At 43.8% G+C, this 21,393-nt stretch overlaps 1 protein-coding gene across 1 annotated transcript in view; it reads right to left on the bottom strand.

Annotated features, from left to right (window-relative positions):
• The window catches only part of GRIN2A (glutamate ionotropic receptor NMDA type subunit 2A), a gene marked incomplete at both ends in the record, with an annotated part of 368,989 nt that overhangs the window by 27,816 nt on the left and 319,780 nt on the right, over positions 1 to 21,393 (bottom strand). Inside the window, one exon of the mRNA XM_082645645.1 lies at positions 11,190 to 11,377. Within this exon, the coding sequence (XP_082501771.1) occupies positions 11,190 to 11,377 (188 nt within the window). The remainder of the gene's footprint in view (positions 1 to 11,189; positions 11,378 to 21,393) is intronic.

Here is a 21,393-nt window from a genome sequence, read left to right as displayed (position 1 = left end):
TATGACTTTTTTTGTGTGAAATGGTACCACCAAAGTTGTAATAAATTACCAGGATATACAAAATGTCCATTAAAATTTGTATGTAAAAATAGTTAAATGCCCCCAAAGGATGAAAAGACAACTCACTCCCCCCCCCATTGTCACCAGTATTTGAAGGAATTCAAATTAAGGCAACACTACAACTCCTAAAATATCAAAACAAATGGTAACACTCGATGCTGCTAGGCTATTGTAAAATTGGTCCATTGATTCATTATTAGAAGCACTTTTCAATGGAGACAAACCTTTGGGGCATTAATATGAGACTATAGAGTGAGGCTCCTAGAGATGTTTACAGCCATTAACCCTTCAAAATCTACATCTAAGAGATTGTTACAAATAAACAATTCAAAAGAGAAAACAATGGGCAGAAAGATGTTCGTTCCAGCATTATCTACATTAGGAAAAAAATGAAGTGTTTAACATTAGGAAAATATGTAATGAATTATGGCTTAATAATGATTATGGTATTTTAGGCAAAAATTAAAATAATTGTGAGGACCAGATTATGTAACGCCATGCAAAAATGTTTAAAATATACTGGTAAATGAAAACAGTAGAACATAAAAGTGTATATAACCAATAATTATACTTATTTAAAGAAAGGTGTCTGTAAGTAACAAGGTTCAGAAGGTAATATATAAATTGAAAACAATTATGTTAAGGTAGTAGGTTGGGGTGATTTTATATGTATATTATATTGCCTCTCCAAATTAAAGTGTTTAAAAAAATGTACACTGGGACTTCCCTGGTGGCACAGTGGTTAAGGATCCGCCTGCCCATGCAGGGGACACAGCTTCGATCCCTGGTCCGAGAAGGTCGCACATGCCTCAGAGCAACTAAGCCCGTGCACCACAACAACTGAGCTCACGTGTCACAACTACTGAAGCCCACGCGCCTAGAGCCCGTGCTCTGCAACGAGAAGCCACTGCAATGAGAAGCCCGAGTACTGCAAGGAAGAGTAGCCCCTGCTCGCCGCAACTAGAGAAAGCCTGCATGCAGCAACAAAGATCCAACGCAGCCAAAAATAAATAAATTTATTTTAAAAAATGTAGACTGAGAGGGATTTGAGGTCATTGTTTATCCATCCCATAAATCCTACATAAGGGTCTGTGACATCAGTGTTTGACTTACCAGCAAACCATTCATTATGTCTTATTTCACCTTTGATGGTTCTCTCGACATTTGACTTTCCCTGGTTTGACTGATTCACTGCTTGTCAGGCAGGAATATGGCACCGCTGACCTTGTTCTAATCCTGGTGTCAGATTGATAATAAACACTGCAACTCTGGATCTCAAGAGACCTATCGGGAAATTCACTGGGAACTTACACAGATGAAAACCCTCGGAGCTTTAACAGAGAGGGAGAGTCAATGGCTCTCCAGGATATTTATGGATTTTATCTGTTTCTTCAGTAAGTGCCATCCCATTATTATTCCAAATATGTCTCTAGTTAAAATTAGGAGGGAGATAAACAAGTCTAATTTTTATGGTACCATCTGGTCACAGGCCAGTGAAGAAGCAGTTAAGTCCTTTATTGCTACTCTATGCTTAGAATTGACACATTTCTTCCTTTGAAAACACTTTATTTCCGAATGAGTAGTTTGCCCTGGACTTCGTGTTTAGGTCATAGGAAGCTCAAAGTGACTTAGTTGCTGGGCATCAAAATGTTCATTTTAATCATCACTGCCTTTGGGTATATATCATCAAAGCTGCTACTTTGTGTATAAATGAGGTTTGGGTGCATGTAAAAGTCACCCACATAGAGTGGGAGCATTAATGAAATCCATAGGAAAAAATTAGACTCAGTCAACTCATCAGTAATGGTTTCCGGCCACATGTCCCTGGTGGTTTCCAATGAGACCACATCTGCAGATGTAAGGAATCAGGACAACCATCCAATCCAAACCTGGTTCCAGATCTAATTTAATCAATAGAAACACTTGCTCATATTTTGCCCAAATGTGGGTCTTTCAGTCTTGCCTGAATTTTTTTTTAATGCTGTTATTATGGTCAATACATGACAATGAAATCTTTGGAAGCAACAAACACTTTCATGTCTATTTTGTTCCTTTCTGAATGAGAAACATTCAAGCCTATTTGACTACTTCTGTTCACAGTGTAACCCAGTATCTCCTATGTTCATTTTTGTGGTCAGCGTGCAGGCTGACACAGCTCCACACCACTTCTTCCTTGGGTTTTCACAATCACCAAGGTCTCTGGATATGGAAACTCAAGTAAGAGACCTGAGAGAAGGAGGATGAATAAAACACAGGGCCAACATCCAACTTCATAAACTCCAAATGGGTGGGGTCTATTGGCCACTGACATTGATATCCAGTACTTGCTAATCAGAGAATAAGAGGCTTCTAAGTGCTAAACATTGTTATTCTAAAGAGTGGTTCTTAAGTCTTATCGTGTATTAGAATCACCCAGAGAAGATGTAAAAATGCCCTGTGGGGTGAAAAATTAGGGTATCTGTACTTTCAACAGGCTCCCAGAGTGAGTCTGATGAACACAGAAGTGCCAAACGCATCTTTATAAGTAAGGTAATTGTGAAGGCAATAGAGCAAAAGCCTTTACTCATTTTTATGGCCCACCACCTGGAGCTTGGAAGCTGCTCAGTTATTCTTTGTTGATGAATGTCTAGAGGGAGAATGTATGAATCAATGAGCAAATGTGTGAATAAACTGGGGGGCTTTGTCTACGGTCCCTGGCCTTTGCTAACTTGATTACAAAGTTTGTGATTTACAGAGTAGCCTTGCTCAGCCCAAACTGTGGTTTCCACCTTTGAAGTCTCAATTTGATTAAAATACGTTTAGCAAGGAACAATAACTTTCTGAAATGCTGGGGATTATGCAGCGCCAGAGTATCTCTGTGGGGAGCAAGCAATACCAGCAACCAAGACGGTCCTTGGGAACCTGGAGAGGCTGCTCAGCAAGCCTGTATCGGGGCCAAACATCTGACTCCCTCCTCTTAATTACATCCTGTCCTTGTTTCATTCCTTCTCATCTCTTGCTTCTGGGTCCTGAGTTTTCCCCAAACTGCCAGGGTTGAATGATCTCAAAAATTAGGCTGAGCCTTTTCCCATGGTGCCAGTGCCTGGGGCATGGACAAGTCTCCTTCTCCGTGGAAAGATGGAAAAAACATAGGTCACTTTCTCTCCCACCCTCAACCCCTGTCACCAAGTTATTTTGCCCAGTATCACCTACAGGTGAACCATGCTGTTCCTTCAGTGACAGAGGAAGGAACAGAGGCTGGATGCTGACCCACCTGTGTTTAAATCACAGCTTTGTCCCTTCCCAGGTGGTAACGCCTGCCTTATGAGATGTCTGGGAGGGTTATAGCAGATAAAGGAGAAGCAATACAGCATAATGGTTCAAACGAAGGCCCTGGAGCCTGCTTGCCCAGGTCAGACTGGCCACATACTAGCTTGACACATTACTTAACCTTCCTGTGACTCAGTTTCCTCAACCTGTAGACAGGGGGTCATAATCATAACTCAGGTCATTGAATCACCGTGAGGACTGTATGAAATTAATACATATAAAGACAGATTATCTTATGACCCATAGTTATCCCTCTGTGTTACCTGTCATTATAAACGTCCATAAAGATAACATAACAATGATAATGGTAGCTTCAAATGACTTCCATTTAGAGACACGGAAAACGGTCTCTTCCCCCTCCAAGTAAGTTCCCAGATTCTCGGCACCTCCTCTCCTACAGATCCCCCATCCTTATTTTGGCGTTTATCTCTTTAAATGGTCCAAGGCTGCTGGTTGACATAGGGTGTTGCTGAGTCATCTGAGGACACAGGGACCTATGTCATGAAGAACTGATGGCAGGGGAGGCCAGCGGGAGACAGGTTAGACTTCTCCGAGGCAGGAGTGAGTCAGCCGGGGGTATGTGCGCAGCTCCACCAAGGAGCCGAGAAGGGGTAGCGGACGGCTGCCAGGCTTGTTCAGTGTCATCTTCAACATGGCTAATGGCTCAGATGAACAAACCAGCCTGCTCTAGATGCTCAGGCTGAATATTGCCTGACTAGTCCCAGCACACCTCTCTCTCCGGTCTCTCCTCTCCCCGTCCTGCCTTTCTTTGCCCTCTCATCTCTCCTCTTCCTCCTCCTCTTTTTCCTATCTCTTCCTCTGTCCTTCCTTTTGGACCAGTCTTTTCTCCTTTATCCCTTTATCATTTTATTCCTGCTCTTCTTTCCTTTCTTCCCCTCGTATTCCCTGCCCCTCTTTCCTATCTGCCCCTTCTTTCTTCCTTTTTCCATCTAAATCTTTTCCTTTCCCTCAGAAGAACCTACAATTTCAAGTCTTCTCTGCCTTTCTTGTCTTTCTCCAGACAGTCTAAAACCAGGGTCATCATACTTTTTCTATAAAGGGCTAGATAGTAAATATTTGGGGCTTTGCAGGTCCTATAGTTTCTGTTGCAACAACTCAACTCTGCCATGGTAGTGAAAGCAGCCACAGACAATACCTGAATGAATAGATGTGGCTGTGTTTCAATAAAGCTTTACTTTCAAAAACAGGCAGTGGCTGGATTGGAGACGTGGTCATAGTTTGCCAAACCCTAAGGAAAACTCTCCTTCTCTCATTCACCTCCTTGATTACAAACCACAAACTCACCAATGATTTATGATCTACTCCGGTTCTAAAAGCCAGGGAATATATAATCTTGCTGATTATCTCTCAAAATATTTGCCTACTATAGCACACAAATTAGACAACAGAAGAACTTGCCTGTCTTCCAGGGAATATGGGGGTCAGAGGTTTGGGAAGATTGTCAGACTGAACAGTGATTTAGTGATTACCTCTTTGGGTCTCTTCCCTAGAGACACCTGATGTCCTTCCCAAAGAAAAAAACATCCCCTTCATCAGAGAAGATATTTAATTAATGAAATAAGCCCCCCAAAAGTATATCTGTGGTGTTTTCAAATCCATTCATTCATTTATTCATTCATCCACAGAGTTTTATTTGAGCACCTACTATGTGCGAAGCTCAGGAATGAGTCCTAGGGGAAACGAAAGGGCAACAAGAATGGACGTGAAAGAGTGTGCCCTCCAGGGACTTACAGTGCGGGGCACGGCAGGGGACAGGGGACGTGGAGAGGACAGCAAGGAGTAGGTGTCTAGTGTGTGCCAAGCACCGGACTAGTTTCTTTATGTTTGTTCTCACACTCAATCCTTAAACAACTCCAATTTAAAGATGAGGAACCTGGCACTCAGAGAAATAGATTGGCCATGCAGCTAGGAAGTTGCAGAACATTCCATTGCACCCCTTTTTTGTGTTGGTTTGCTAAATGCCACAAGAATGCTATAAGCATGGAGCTAAAGGAGTTTATAAGCATATCTAGAGCTGTAGTCTTTAAGGAAATGGAGGGGTACATGGGCTGAAGGATGGGTCAGATATCAGAGTAGGAAATGGGTTCAGGAGAAGATGTAAGAAGGGACTCCATTTTTAAAGGGGGTTGCATGGAAAAATCCACGCTTACCTGAAAAAAATTCCAAATGGTGGAATTTCAAATACTGTAGGCAGCTGAGCAGGGAAAATATTTAGGAGTGAGGTGGCCTTCAGTGATTTCCTCAACCCACACGCCATACCTTTCCTAAGCCAGCCCTAAGAAGACAGGCTGCAAAAGCCACGCAGAGATGTGCCCATCCTCAGAGTGGAAGCGTGGGTGCCTCACCACCCAGGCTTCAGGGGTGTCCAGCTCTCCCTGAGACTCGGATGTTGGCCCAAAATATTAAGTTGGGAAGCTGGACGAGGACAGTGCTGAGGATATTAGCAACCCATCCAGTGGCTCAGAGCAATTTATGAGAATCCTAATTAGATACACAAAGAACTTCTGCAATCACACAAACACCCTCGACTCTGGCTGGCAGCACGGGGTCTCTCACCATCAAAAGCCATCCTGCGAGCTTCAGTGGAAGAGCCGCCAACAAATAAAGGAATCAGGAACACTAACATTGACCCACCCAGAAGCAGGGAGTGGGATTCTCCACTGACTACCACCCACCCCAGCACTCCCCCACTCCAAGACCTGTGAGCATCTTATCCTGGCGTGGTGCTTTCCAAAGCTCTAGAGTCCATTGCTGCAAGGTTCCTTATTGACACAAGAGCAGAGGGTGTGGTCCTTTCTGATTTGTTATCAATTTGAATGAGTCTTTAAAGCGATTGCTTGTAAAGTTGCAGTACAACAGGGACAAAGGGAACCCAATGCACCTATCCAACTGAAATGATATAGATGGAATCCTGAAAACATTTCATATATGATATTTATCATATATGCCCAAATATGATATAATTGGGGTCACTAGCTAGTTTTAAAACTGGGAGAGTCCCAGCAAAATAGGTTGAGTTGGTTATCCTAGAATACAATATGAATACAAGAGATACATGTGTCATATCTTCCAAATATTTACATATGATATCTATCATATATACCTAAACATAAGTGCAATGGAATACACCATATAAATAATTTATAGAAGTATATGATAGGGCTTCCCTGGTGGCACAGTGGTTAAAATCCACCTTCCAAAGGGACACGGCTTCAATCCCTGGTCCAGGAAGATCCCACATGCCCCAGAGCAACTAAGCCCGTGTGCCACAACTACTGAGCCTGTGTGCCACAATTACTGAAGCCCGTGCGCCTAGAGCCCACGCTCCGCAGCAAGAGAAGCTACCACAATGAGAAGCTGGTGCACCGCAACAAAGAGTAGCCCCCGCTCGCCGCAACTAGAGAAAGCCTGTGCGCAGAAACGAAGACCCAATGCAGCCAAAAATAAATAAATTTTTAAAAATCAATGGTTTCCTTCTATTTTCTCAGCACCACTTGCTTCTGAATAATATTATTATATCATCTTGTTCTTGCTAATATCTTTTTGCTGGCCTCTATACATCGAAAGTGCTTTAACCTCTATGATCTTCTTCCTGACTCTTCAAATCCCAGAATCACATAAAAAAATTACGAAATCCATGAGATTGCTGGGGCCTAAGAGATCTCCTGTTCAACCTCCCCTTTGAAACCAGTAAGTCCCAGACTTACTCATTCTTTATGTTCTCACTCAGCTGTCAGCTTTTAGGTGCCAGGGTGAAAACAGGGACCCACTAGTTACTTGCTGGTTGCTGGATAAGTTAATGAATGGGGCTTTGTGAACTCTGGCCTATTCTAATCTTTGTCTAGATCTTACTTGTTTTCTTTATGACTCATTCTGTCTTTTCATTCTTCCATTAAAAAAAAGCTGATATATCTCATATTTCTCCTTGAGCATTCTCTCACCTACCCAAGATACCAAAGAGTATATATAGGTATGTATATATATAAACACATATATAGTATATATTAATTCATATATATATGCATTATTACAAATATGTTCATACTTTGAGATTAGATATTTTAGTTTCATACATTGGCAACCAACTGGACTGTAAGCTCCTTGAAAGAAAGAAGGAAAAGACCATGAGATCGCCTTCTTGGAACATCAGTGCCTGAGGATGTGTGTTTCTCGGTAAACGCTGGGTATTGATGATCAATGCTGGAAAGTACCTTTGAGTGTCCCCATGGTGCACTCCACCGTTTCAGAAAGAATACGACAGTTAGACAGGAAAAGGAAGGAAAGGTCTTACTGGGATCCTGTGTGTCTCTTAAGGGAGATCAGTAGCCTGTTTCCTAGGGAAATGCCTGGCAGGCTTCACATAAGAGGTTTCCACAATAACCAAACACTCCATTCAAAGGTTATATTTACACAGCTCATTAGGAAAATTTTTTATACTTTTGACACTCATTAGACTTGTAATCGTCCACCGAAGCTACTCTATAACAAGAGATAAACACTGCATTCCAGAGGATGAATAATAATTGGGGACCGCTCAGCACTGTGCTCTTTCCAGGTCTAATTTCAAAGCATATTTAATCCTGCTGAAGCTGCATGAGATAAGTGAAATATTTATGCAGATGTGTTAATTCGTGCATTTACTCCTAGAGGGACATTCAGAACTGGACACGGCTTTCCACGAAGATTATCTTAAGACGCCCCCTGGAGCAACGTCATTTTCTCTCCAATGTCTTTGCCCCTGGGTGGTCTCTAAAGATGAAGCTGTGAAGACACATTTCCCAGCCCAGAGAGTCTGACCAGGAAAGCCACGAGTCGGGACAGAAAATATCTCTAAGGATCTGGATGCTCTGCTCGTACAAAGAACACACCTTTGGCTTATCTGGACGCCTTTACATTTTATTTTTTCTTATTTGCCACAAAGAGGACATTTTCTGTTCAGCACCGCATTTCCATGATGCTAACTTGACCATATTCTCAAAACCACGACGCTAACTGGGCTGTGCTGAATGCTGGATTTGTGGATGGACAACAACGACGAGGAGGGGGAGGGGGAGCAGGGTGATGATGGCGTTGATGGCGCTGGGGGTGACGAGGGTAACAGCTAGCATTTATTGAACCATTTCTATTCCCAGGTGGCTGTACTTAGCTAGCTCTTTACAGAGAACGTCTCATTTTGTCTTCATGACAACCTTATCAGGTAAATATTTCTGCATTCAGTTGAAGATGAGTAAACTGAGGCCAAGAAAAATTACCCCTTTCACAGAAGCATTTGTAAATGGGACAATAGATATTGTTCACACATACACTAAATTACTTTTTCCTAAAGTATCTATATATCTCAAGCATCTGATTAGCCAACTTTGATAGACATCCTAGAGAACTGAATGAAACAAGAGCCTTACAAGATGGACCCCCATCCAGAGTAAGGCCCCTTAAGTAGAGACTGCCACTTACTCACTAGGGGACTCACAAGCCCGCTGAGCTGAAGTTTCCTCCTCTGTAAAATGAGTATAAGCAATATTTAACTTCATAAAGTTGTTAACGAATATTAAATTAAAGAACACACGTAATGCATCCGGTGTGGTGATTGGCACATTCTATTCCCCAAATATGTTGCTATTTCATAACAGATGCTGCAAGAGCGACAGCAGTGGTAGGTAGCAGTAGAGCTAGAACTGACTTATTTGACAGCTGCCCATCGTATTTAAAAGTGTCCTGTCAAATGAAGTGCATCCTGACACCAACCACTCATCCATGCATGCACTTATCCATTCAACCCTTCATTGACCAGTTACCTGTCACGTTCAAGATTCTGTAGTGTTTACTGCTGGAAACAAGGCTCTCGTTCGCCAAGAACTGCACCCCACATGGAGGTGCTTAGTCAAGCACTGTGGTGGAGGGGTGCTTCACTCCTCTCTGTGTCCACATGCCTTGTCGTCTAACTCCCAAACTCCTCCCACACAAGGCAGAGTCTACCTCCAGGGTATACTCTGGGCTTGGCCACAGGACTTACTTTGGACAGAAGGGTGTTAGCCGACGTGGATCTGACAAAGCAGAGACTTGAAATGTGCACGTGCAGGTAGGTGTTTCTTCCTTTGCCTCCATCAAAGCCAAGGGAAGAGCTTTTCCCAGGTAGGTGCTGCCCCTTCAGCCTGAGACCCACAATAAACATGGGTGGAACAGAGACCACAGAGATGACCCGTGGTCTTGCAGCATCAGGGGAGCCACCACGGCCTGAGGCAGAGCTTTTCCACTCAAGCTGTGCTCCCGCGAGCACAATAAACGCTGTTGTCGTGTACCTCCAAGATGTCACAGCAACAGCCGAGCAACACAGCCACAAATCACTATGACACAGCAGAGAACACGGCTCTTGGTCTGAGGAAGGTACAAATGCCCTATAGGGAATTCAAAGAATCAGATGCTTTCATTTGGGAGAGAAATGTAAAACACACTTAGATTTCTTGATGGCTCTGTGAGAATCCAGGGTTTAATTCTGGGAGTAGAGACTGAAAGGCATTATGCACTTCGTTCAAATTCACACCAACCACAGGCACTAACCTCTGCCCCTTTCAATACCATACTTGGCCATGGTGGTTGCCAGACTGTCCTCTACCAGCTCTAGACAGGCGTAGCCTGTCCTGGCACCATCTCCGAATATAGCTTCCACCGTTCTTGAAGGCAGCTTCTGCCCTATGCCCCGAGCTTTTGTTGCCTACTCACACTTACTCAAGTTTTAAGGTTTCACCTGCCATCTCTGCTGCCTTTGCTTTTCCTGTCTCAGTTTTGGCAAGTCCAAGCGTAACTAGCATGCCACGTGAGCCATGAGAGGATTCTAAAAACCATGCTAGGGAACAATGGGCTGCGGTGAGATCATCAACTGTGAGTAGCGAAGTACCATCATCCCATTAGACTGTAAGCCCCGTGAGGGTGGAAACAGTCTTTTTTTGCATGATAGGCAGCGAAGAGGTGGACTGTAGAGGAAACCCATGGGATTTCTGCTCACTGTTCCCTTTATAGAGATTGGCTCGCCTTCATTCCTCCACAGGATAATAGTTGGAGCTGCTGTGTTAGTACAACATAACCCCACCCCTTATTCACTCCTGATGGGTCCAAGAAAGAGTGCTTGACCCAAAATGCATCAGGAATCCTTCCTCTGGAATTTGAAATTTAGAATTTGGCAAATAGAGATTGGGACTTACTGTAGCCTTGTTACATAATGTCACTGCTCTAGAGCAGAGTTTTTTTAACCCTGATACTATTAACATTTGGGGTCAGATAATCCTGTGTTTTGAGATGTGGGGGGCTGTCCTGGGCATTGTAGCATGTTTGCCAGCATTCCTCACCTCTACCTACAGATGCCAGTATCAAATAGCCTCCCTGTCATGACAATCGAAAATATCTCCAAACACAGCCAAATATCCCCTGGGGGGCAAAATCCCTGCCCCGCACTGAGAACCACTGCTCTACAGAGAGGACCTATGAACTCCTGCTGTTGAGGCCCCAGGACTGCCCTGGTTCCTGTTGTTTTCCTCTGAACCTATTTGCTCAACTCTTTCTTAAATTCACTGAGATAGACACTTCTGCATCCTTAAAATAAACTCCTTTTAATTTACTGAGTTGTCTGTAATTGGTTTCCATTACGAGCAAACTAAAGAATCGCAGTATCATGTGATCAGCACTCAATAAATACTTTTGGTGAGCAAACTCATCACCCAATGATCTACTGGAAAACCAGTTAGAAAACAGAGAGTGTGAGGGTCTCAAGTCCCTCAGAAGTAGGGGGTCAACCAAGGACTTACCATCACCCACAAACTGGAGCAGGGCCAGGTCAATCTGCCTCTTCCAAGGGGAGCCTTTCTGGAGGGCAATTCCATAACCAGTGGTGGCAAAGATGTACCCACTCCCGATGGTCACCAGCTTGCAGCCTTCGTCCCTCCCAGCCTTGTAATTCAAGACCGCAGCATCATAGATGAAAGCGTCCAGTTTCCTGCAATGACAAGAAACCAGGGAGTCATGGGGAAGGTGAGGTACCGTCTCAGGGCCCAGCTCCTAAGCCCTGATCCAGCATCACACACTTTCTTTCACATGGGAGATGATGATTCATGACTGCTCCATCCCATCAGCATAAAAGAATCTATTTTTAATGAGGAGATAAAAGCCAGAACCTTTTCTCTCGAAGTTTCAAGAGGCAGTTAAATAAAGACATGAAGAATCCTTATGCCCAAGTGAGTAAACAGTTGAATTTGCTGGTTTGCAAGTGTTTGCCCTTAGCACTCCCAACAGTGAAGGGCAGTGGCCTATTTAGAAAGGTTTGCATTCGAACAAAATAAACCATTAAAGGACGGGAGAATCAGATGGTTTCACGCAGGAAGGGGAGAGAGACTAAATAGGAATGATGTCTCTTCCTGCCCAAAGAAACATGTTTATGAAACATGTTTCATTTATATTATAAAAATTATTACATAATAATTTTTAGAAACCCAAATAATGCAGAAAATATTAAGAACACAATTAAAATTAAAATTGCCTATAGGGCTTCCCTGGTGGCGCAGTGGTTGAGAGTCTGCCTGCCGATGCAGGGGACACGGGTTCGTGCCCTGGTCCGGGAAGATCCCACATGCCGCTGAGCGGCTGGGCCCATGAGCCGTGGTCGCTGAGCCTGTGCATCCGGAGCCTATGCTCTGCAACGGGAGAGGCCACAACAATGAGAGGCCCACGTACAGAAAAAAAAAAAAAAAAAAAAAAAGAATTGCCTATAATTCCATAACTCAGAGGCAACCTCTGTTAATAAATTTGTGAACAAATTTACAAATTTTATATGTGTGTATACACACACACCCCTCACACACACACACACACACACACACATACACACCCCTTTTAAAACGGGTTGGTAACTTTTTCTGTAAAGGCAAGATAATAAATAGTTTAGGCTTGGTCTCTGGTGCAACTACTCAGCTTTCTGTTGTAGCATGAAGCTGAACTGTGTTTCCTCAAAATTCATATGTTGAAGTCCTAACCCGCCAGTACCTCCAAATATGACCTTATTTGGAGATGGGGTCATTGCAGATGTAATTAGTTAAGATGAGGTCATATGGAGCAGGGTGGGCTCCTAATCCAATATGACCGGTATCCTTATAAAACGGGGAAATTTGGACACAGACATGCATACAGGGAGAATGCCAGGTGAAGGTTGGAGTTATGCTGCCACAAGCCTCGGAACTACCAGAAGCCAGGAGAGAGGCCCGGACAGATCCTTCCCAAGTGCCTTCAGAGGCAGCACAGCCCTGCTGACACCCTGATCTCGGCGTTCCAGCCTCCAGAAGTAGGAGACAAAAAATTCCTATTGTTTAAGCTTCTCAGTTTGTGATGCTTTGTTATGGCAGCCCTAGGAAATTAACACACAGCATGAAAGCAGCCATTGATAATATATAAATGAATGAATTCAACTCTGTTCCAATAAAAGGTTATTTACAAAAAACAGTTTGGCCCATGGGACATAGTTTGCCAATCCTGTTTCAACTCTCCAAATATAATTACAACACGCAAACCATTTCACCAATGGCCTTCTTTTCTCATTTAACCCCACACACAGTGAATGTACTTCTATGTCAGTAAACAGAGCGCTCTTTTTACTATTTTGGTACATTTATGTTTATTGAGGTATATCTGATATGGAATAAAGCACTAGATAACTTTTTACATATGTGTACATCCTTGAAATCACCAGGCAGACTGAATTAGAGAACATCACCATCACCTCAGAAGTCCTGTTTACCCCTCCCAGTTGGCACCCTCCAAAAGGCAAGCACCCAGTAATCCCCTCGAAGGCACGGCTGTGCCTAATTCATGACCTACATCCTTACTGGTGGGCACGTATGTTGTTTCCAATTTTTAAAGTTATTTAACAAGGCTGAAATGGTCAGCCTTGAATACAGGGGATGGATGTCTCAACTCTACTGGAGACAGGAAAACTAAATGGGAGACCACTCAACTTGCTGACACGTCTTCAGCTTCACTCCCTTCACTCCCTAACAGAAGACATACGGTAGTGAAGCAAAAATAAAATAAAGTAAAATAAAATAAAAAAGTGGCAGGCAGAGGATGTAAAGCGCTGCATCCTTCCAAAGAGCTGCTGAAGGACTCCCTATGGGAACAAAACTATTTGGAAGGTTGACAGCTGTGTTCTTCATTTTAATTTTTTGTTTCTGTAATGGTTAGAGATGGGGCAAGACTACAAGGCTTGTCTCACCAACAGAAAGACTCTGAAGCTTTCATCTCAGGGCTGTAGGGGTGGAGACTTAGTTTTATACTCTGAGACTATTGTAAGGGGATCAGATCATCCAAGTGGAAGAGGGGGAAAAACTGGGCATTGTCAACAGAAATGGCAAACAGAGCTGTCGAACCAAGAGGAAACACCCTTTCTGGACAGCCAGCAATGCTGAGACCCATGGAAATACAGGTTGGGGGGGGTTTTAAAGGTTGGTTTGTGTATGATGGCAGTACGGCATGTGACAGGAGCGGCGGAGGAGCAGGTGGAAGGGATCTGAGTTCTAGTCTACATTTACATCTATGATGGCGCCACCTCAGAAAGTCACTTCCTTCTTTTGCACTGCTGGTTTCTCATCTGTGAGATGAGGTTGTCACTGAGGTCCTTTTGAACTGTGGCATTCTACGGTTCTGCAAGCCAAGAGTCACCTTCTGTCAATCTCAAGAGGGAAAGTGAGACTCTGGATAACATGTGTACCCTGAGGACTTCAGGACAAATGGACAGCATGTGTACTCTTAATGAAGTTGGGGTGCTTGCCACCTCAATACTTCATGTTGCCATGGAGATGGCGAGAACCTGGGTTTTATTAACACTTTCTAAGACTCCTGCAACTCTCTTCTCTCAATTCCTCAAAAAACATAAATACACACACAGGTGCATATAGGTAGATTCAAATGTTAAGGCCGTCTGTTGGTATTCATGGGGTGAAAGCCCTCCCCATCCTGTTAACCCACCACACACTGATGCATTTCTGCAATGGAAATCTAAAACTGTACCTGGCACTCATACGAGAGTTGTCCAACAGCAGTTTAAATTCCTATTTTATGGACAGGCACAGATTTCTGCAAATCATTACCATATTTCATGACAAATCTTCAGCTGAGCAAAAAACAGCCGGATGAGCCCAAAGAAAAAGGGAAGTTTTCTCGGAAAACAAAGTTTGCAAATGCAAGATGCCATCAAGTCAGAGGGAGGACAGCTGCAAAAGACACAGTTAATTCTGAGCAAAGCAACCACACGCTGGCATGTCTGGGTGGCTGGCGGCCATGCTCTTAGAGCGGTCTGGCCAGGGAGACTGTCTGTGGTCTCAGGGCCACATCAGAACCAAAGTGAGGACAACACATGAAGGAAACCACAGGGCCATGTGGACTTTGATTTCTGTCCCTCATTGATGATTCTAGAGAGCTGGGGTCTAAATGCAATGGCCAGCGATACCGGCATGTTTAAAAACATCCTGGGGCTTACACAGCTCCCTCTGATAGACAAGGCCATTGTTTGCACAATGCTTGACAAAAGTGCACAGCATTTTACATACATTGTCCCACCGGGGCCTCACAAATGCCCAGTAGGGAAATTTATTATCATTATTATTATTTTTCTCCTATGTTGTCTGTGAGCAGGTGAGGTTCTGAGAGGCTAAGGCAGCCTGAAGCTCATCGGCAATTTTTCCAAACTCTGTACACAAACCCTCTATCGCAGGATTGTCTAGGAGAACTTTCTACAATGATGGAAATACTCCGTATCTGTGCTATGGCTATTGAGCACTTAACATGGGATTAGTGCAACTGAGAACCTGTGTTTTAAATTTTATTTCATTTCATTAATTTAGATTCTGGTGTCAATGGCCACACGTGGCCGGCAGCTACTGAAGTGGCCGGCACGGTGGCTCCCGGTGGGTGGGGGAGGTGGAGGGAGCGAGGGCCCTGGGCTCTCCTTGCTCCGACTCAAAGACCTGTGCCTTTGATCTCTTCCCCACTGAGGAAAAATGTTCCCATTGTTGAAAAGAAAAGATGTAAAACTCCCTGACATCCTCAAGAGTGGGCTTTGTGTTCAAAGACTCTGAACAAGGCACCTGTGTTTCTGAGCCTCATTCTTCTCGCTGCAAAGTGGAGCAGACGTTACCCGCCCTTCGAGGGCTGTTGGGAATAAAGCGATGTTATATAAGGAGGTGTGTGCGCAGTGCCCGGCACATAGCGAATGCTCAGGACACATAGAGGTGTTCAATTGAATTCAGATTTTACAGCAAAGGAGCTTACAACTTTTATGCATTCTGTGGGACAAATCCAGTCCTGAATACTTTATATGCATTATCTCATTTCACTGACTCCTTTTAACTGAGCAAAGATGGATGCACTACTGCTGTCCCCATGGAATGAGGAAACGGAGGCACTGAGAGGTAAAGTAAGGGACACAGCTGCCCAGCTTAGGTGAGCGTCAGAGCAGCATTTGGACTTAACACAGTCTGGTGACAAAGGCCACAGACCTAATGACTGTGACCATGTTACCCATAAGACTTGTGGAATAAATGGAAACAGCTCTACTGCTTTGAGATTCAGACTGGGGGTTACAGCTCTACATGAAGCCCAGCGTTGTGAAAAAAGTGAAGGGGTCAGACCAGAGCCATCAGTTTTCAAAGATCTGGTGGGTCGTTCAGTTTCATCTATCTCTTTCCCAGGAGATGCATAGCCCTGTAAGGTCTGGAGTCACCTCCACAGAAAACATCTCTTGCCCTCAACACATCCTATCCTACACGTCTGGGACACATTTAGGCATAGATGGCCACAGCTTCTTGTTGAGGGTAGGGGGTCAGAAAGAGAAAAAGGCCACCTGAAGCCCAATTTAGACCAAAAGCATTCAGGGGATCGGAGCTGCAATGGTGGGAGACTGAGTGACATCTTAGGCTGCAGTGTAATTAGCAGCACTGGATTTGGAACAACACAGAGATTACAGGCTGGCGCTGGAGGGAAGGGCCCCTCAGAACTCAGAGCCATCAGCTGGAAGCTCGAGGGCTCACAGGGATGGAACACAGTGATGCTTCTCTGCTTGGCGTTTTCCTCTCCTGCTTTTCAAGGGGAGATCATCTATGTCTCTGCCTTCCCAGCTCCTACCGAGGCACATGGCTGTCACTGGCTCAGTGCTTCGTCCACCAGGTGGGTGAGGCTCAAAGATACGGTCTGAGAACTGTGATGGGGACAGGGGCCCTACCCAGCCCACCTCTCTGCCTCTGCTCCCTACAGAAGGGCGAGCACCTCTCCAAACATCTGTGACAAATGAAACAACATCTCGGCTCCCCAGTGCAAGGGCTGGGACAGACCGGAGTCTGAAAATTCATGCTGTGCTGTGCTGGCTGTGTGATGTGCCCACCCCCCGCCAGGCATCACGGAGGCTGTGTGGGTGATGTCACCCTCTCCCTGTCACCCGCAGCCCTCAAGGAAAGCAAACGATAAAAAATGACAGTAATTCAGAATGATAGGGGGAAATAAGACCTCCTCTCTGCAAATTTGCAAAGAAGCAAAGTAAGGAGGACTGTCATGTGCACTCCATGCCACTTTAACCCAGCAGTTTCCTGCCAGATTTTTTGACAGCTTTGAAGAGCTGCTACAGCTTTCTGGAGTGTGTAGATCTGACCCTGTTACTTCCGTTGGTCTCTCCTGTACCTACACGATGGCCTGAATGTTCACTCCTGGCCCCAAGACTGTTTACCGGCAAAGCTGATTCTCCCTACAAAAGGGGACACCATGGCCCCCAGTCAGGGCATGGCCCCTTTGGGGAAAGGGACTTGTATTATCAAGTGGCTTGACGTTTCCTAATCAAAAGTTTCCGGTTTTAGCTCATCATCTCCTTATGCATGTTTTCAGATGCTCTCTAGGGGTCTCAGCACATTTAAAGGCTAATTATATAGTTAAAGTTAATTATTCATTCATTAACATTCAAGAAGTCTTTAACTAGACATTGACTTGTTCTGATGAATTAATGAAACCAGAGTGTGTGTGTGAGTGTGTGTGTATTATGTGTGTATGTTTTGGAGGTCTAGTCTAAAGCATTACTGAGAATTAAGAATCTCTTTGGGGACTTCCCTGGTGGCACAGTGGTTAAGAATCTGCCTGCCACTGCAGGGGACACGGGTTCGAGCCTTGGTCTGGGAAGATCCTACATGCCGCGGAGCAAATAATCCTGTGCGCCACAACTACTGAGCCTGCGCTCTAGAGCCCATGAGCCACAACTACTGAAGCCCGAATGCCACAACTACTGAAGCTCGTGTGCCTAGAGCCCATGCTCCACAACAAGAGAAGCCACCACAGTGAGAAGTCCACACACCGCAACGAAGAGTAGCCCCCACTCACCGCAACTAGAGAAAGCCTGTGCGCAGCACAGCCAAAAACAAATTAATTAATTAATTAATTAATTTTAAAGAAAAAGAATCTCTTTGATGAGAACTGAATATATTTTTTTAGGGCACATCAAAGCCTTGCTAGGAAGAGGAGCACGTCAGCCAGTAATTCAGGCCAGTCAGCATGTTTGGGCAACTGTAGAACAGTGGATGGGGTTCAGGTCCACCTCTGCCAGCTCTATGAATGAGACCCAGTCATGGGACCTCTTCGAGCTTCGGTTTTCTCATCTGTAAAATGGGGGAATAGCTCATTCACAGGGCTGGATATTGGATGGATGGAAACGGGAGTGAAGGTGTTTTGGAAATTGCACACCCTGGTGCAAATACAGGACTTTGCTGGGGCAGTGATGATGTCGTTGTGCAGAGAAGTGATGGTGTAGATCATCATCAAGCACCCAGACACAGGGTTATTGGTGGGTGAAGGGCATTCATGGGCCAAGAAGTGGTATCCCTGAGGATACCTTTGAATGTGCCTTCTTGGGCGGGAGACACTCAATACATACAGAGATTGTACCTGACATCAGCATGGGATGGTCTAAAATAGGCTTCAGGAAAATGGCCTGGAATCACATTATGACTCTGAGTTTGTGAATACAAACTTTAAAGTCAGAATTATACCAACACTGATGCATTTTCACTAAGGAAACATTTTTCAGGGAAAAGTCTGTTACATTAATTTAATTCCTAGATCAATGTCTCACATAGCATAATTGAATTGTTTCCAATTTTTTTGGAAACTACTTTCACTGGGATCAATTCTTTTGTGTTGAAATTTTATAACGATTTGAGTCATTGATCAGAATTTGGACCATAATAAATTTTACTAATTTATAACTTCTGCCATTTTGAGTTTTCTTTTGTGGGTATGGTTGCCACCAACTCCAATTCTTCTGGGTCAAAATTGTTCAGAGAGGCAAAAGTGGCCAAGAAGATTCAAGTCGTCTGTGGCTTTGTAGTCAATAACAAATTTCACTCTGTGTGCTTTTTGCTGTTGTCAGTTTAATTTGTGTTGATTAATTCTTCCAGTAATATTCACTGTGAATTGGGTAAAAAAGATGGATGGTGAATATTTATTTTTTAACTGAGAAAATTCTGTGCAGTATTGTAAGACTGAGACAGAGAGAGGCAGAGAAGGAGGGAGGAAACGAGGGAGGGAAAAATACAGATGGAAGCAGGCCCCAAGGAAAATGGGAAGACAGTGAGAGAAAGAAAGGAAAGAACAGGAAAGAGAGAGTGAGGGAAAGAGACAGAGAAGGAGAAAGAAGTTAAGACAGAGAGGGAGAGAATGAAGAGAGGGAGATGGACTTATAGGGAGAGACTAAGAGACAAGAGGGAGGGAGAGAGATGGAGAAAGAGAGAGGGAAGAAGGAAGGAAAGAAGGAGGGAGGGAAGGAGGGAGGGAAGGAGGGAAGGAGGGAGGGAAGGAAGGAGGGAAGGAAGGAGGGAGGGAAGGAGGGAGAGAAGGAGGGAAGGAAGGAAAGGAAACAAGGGCAAACACAGTACAAACATACAGTTTGCCTACTGACTAACAACCACAACAACAGGAAAAGGGTAAAATGATACAGAAAATCCCCTCTTCCTTACTGTTGAATTTAACATGGAATTTAACAAACTAACCTTGTCCAAGTTGGTGATAGATCATGTAATGCAATCTTTTAAGTTTTCAGAAGAGAAAACCGAAGGCTGAAGGTCTCAGTCCCGGGTGTTCCGCAGAGTCAGTGCTCCCAGACCTGTCTACCACCTGCCAAAGCAATGCATCCTCAAGGCACTGCTGCAGGGCTTCCCAAATCTGAGCGCATGTCCTCAGGTGGGATGTGGGGTCAGAGGAGCACTACTGTGGGGTTTTGGGTTAGTCTGTGCACATATCTAAGCCTTGATTTCCCCATCTGACCAGAAGGAAAACAACCTCTCCCATGTGGTTGTACTCTGGTTGAAGGAAGGAACGGCTATAAATTTGCTGGATGAATTACAAAGCACTGTGCAAATGCTATTCTTTCTTCATGTTACCACTCATGTTCTGCCATAGGAAAAGTATTGATTCCTGCTGACATGTAAATCTTTTATAGAGTTTCTTAGTAGATACTCTTCAAGGGTTGGGATCAGAGTAAACATTCTACTGCAGTTATTCCATGGTGCACAGCATATTACCAAAAATACTCATGTTATAGAGAATGTTCTCTTTGTTCAGACTTTTCCTGAATGTTTACTATGTGCCAGACACTGCTCTTTGCCTGCATATCTCATTTAATCCTTACAACAGTTCTAAGTGCAAGTTCCTAAGTTATGTTTCCTAAGTGAAGGAATCAGACTTACCATCATTTTATAAACAAAAAAAAACGAGATCTAAGAAGTTAATTAACTTGTCTAAGGTCCCACAGCTGAACATTAGCAGAGAGGGAATTCGAATCCAGGATGCTGGCTTTTAAGCATCACAACACCCTCCTGGTAGTGACAACGATCCTGCTAAACTTGCCACACACTAGGACTGAAAGACAGGGACTCTCAAAGGCCAGAAAATATATAAAAGTGAGAGACTGGGAAAAGAATCAATATTTAATGAAACCCTATTATGTGTCTGATACAGTGCCGGCTACTTTCCCTAAGTCAATTCATTTAATTCTCAAAGGAATCTGGGAGACAGGATTTGAAAGATGTGGGAAACAGTCTCAGAGAGGTTATTTAATTTGCCAAAGGTCACACAGTTGGTAGTTATCAGAGTCAGAATATGCAGCTACGTGTTCCTCAATCCAAAGTGGATGCTCTGCACCACGGGGTCACTCAGAAAATAAGTCAATTAATCAATCGATCGATCAGTTGAATAAGACAAACCTCTTCTAGAAGGTATAAATACTCTGACCCAGAAATTCTACTTCTTGAGATCATTCCTAGAGAATTACTTGCAGAAGTGCCTAGAGGACTCATCACGGAGTTTTAACGTGCCCATATGACTAAGAGTTCCCCGGAGGGAAACAGTCTAATAAACTGTGATGTATGCAAACCATGGAATTCTTTCCAGCCAAAGAGAATGAAGGCAAAAGACACCTACACATATGGAAGGTGCCTCAAAACACATTATTAATTGAAAACCAAACTGTGCCTTACTGCACAGAGTTTGATAGCATGAATTCATAAAAGTGCTAACAAAAGATCAAGATGAAAAAAAAATTAATTACATGGGACTGAGTGAACTGATGAGGATGATTATAATTTTTGTGACTTTCTGTTTGAATTAAAAAAAAAATCCCACAAGGACTCAGAGGCAAAAAATATACAAATCGATTTTCACTGCAAAGTAAAGGAGCTGTTACAGCGGAGGGTTCCTGGACTGAATGTCAATATTATGACACAGTGTGAGTGTGTTTCGTGTTTGGTAATTGCAATCATTGTTGCTTTTGTTGTGGGCATCCATTTACAATGCTTGGTGTCAGTTTATTTAACTCTTGTAAAAATAAAATACAGTGTGTGTGAAAAAAAAAAAGGAATCCGCCTGCCAATGCAGGGGACACAGATTTAAGCCCTGGTCCGGAAAAATCCCACGTGCCGCGGAGCAACTAAGCCCGTG

This window comes from Mesoplodon mirus (assembly GCF_964341445.2).
Source record: "Mesoplodon mirus genome assembly, chromosome: 15".
In the NCBI taxonomy this organism is placed as follows: Eukaryota; Metazoa; Chordata; class Mammalia; order Artiodactyla; family Ziphiidae; genus Mesoplodon; species Mesoplodon mirus.
Note: the sequence above shows the minus strand (reverse complement) of the source record. Positions and strands in the feature narration are given on the sequence as shown.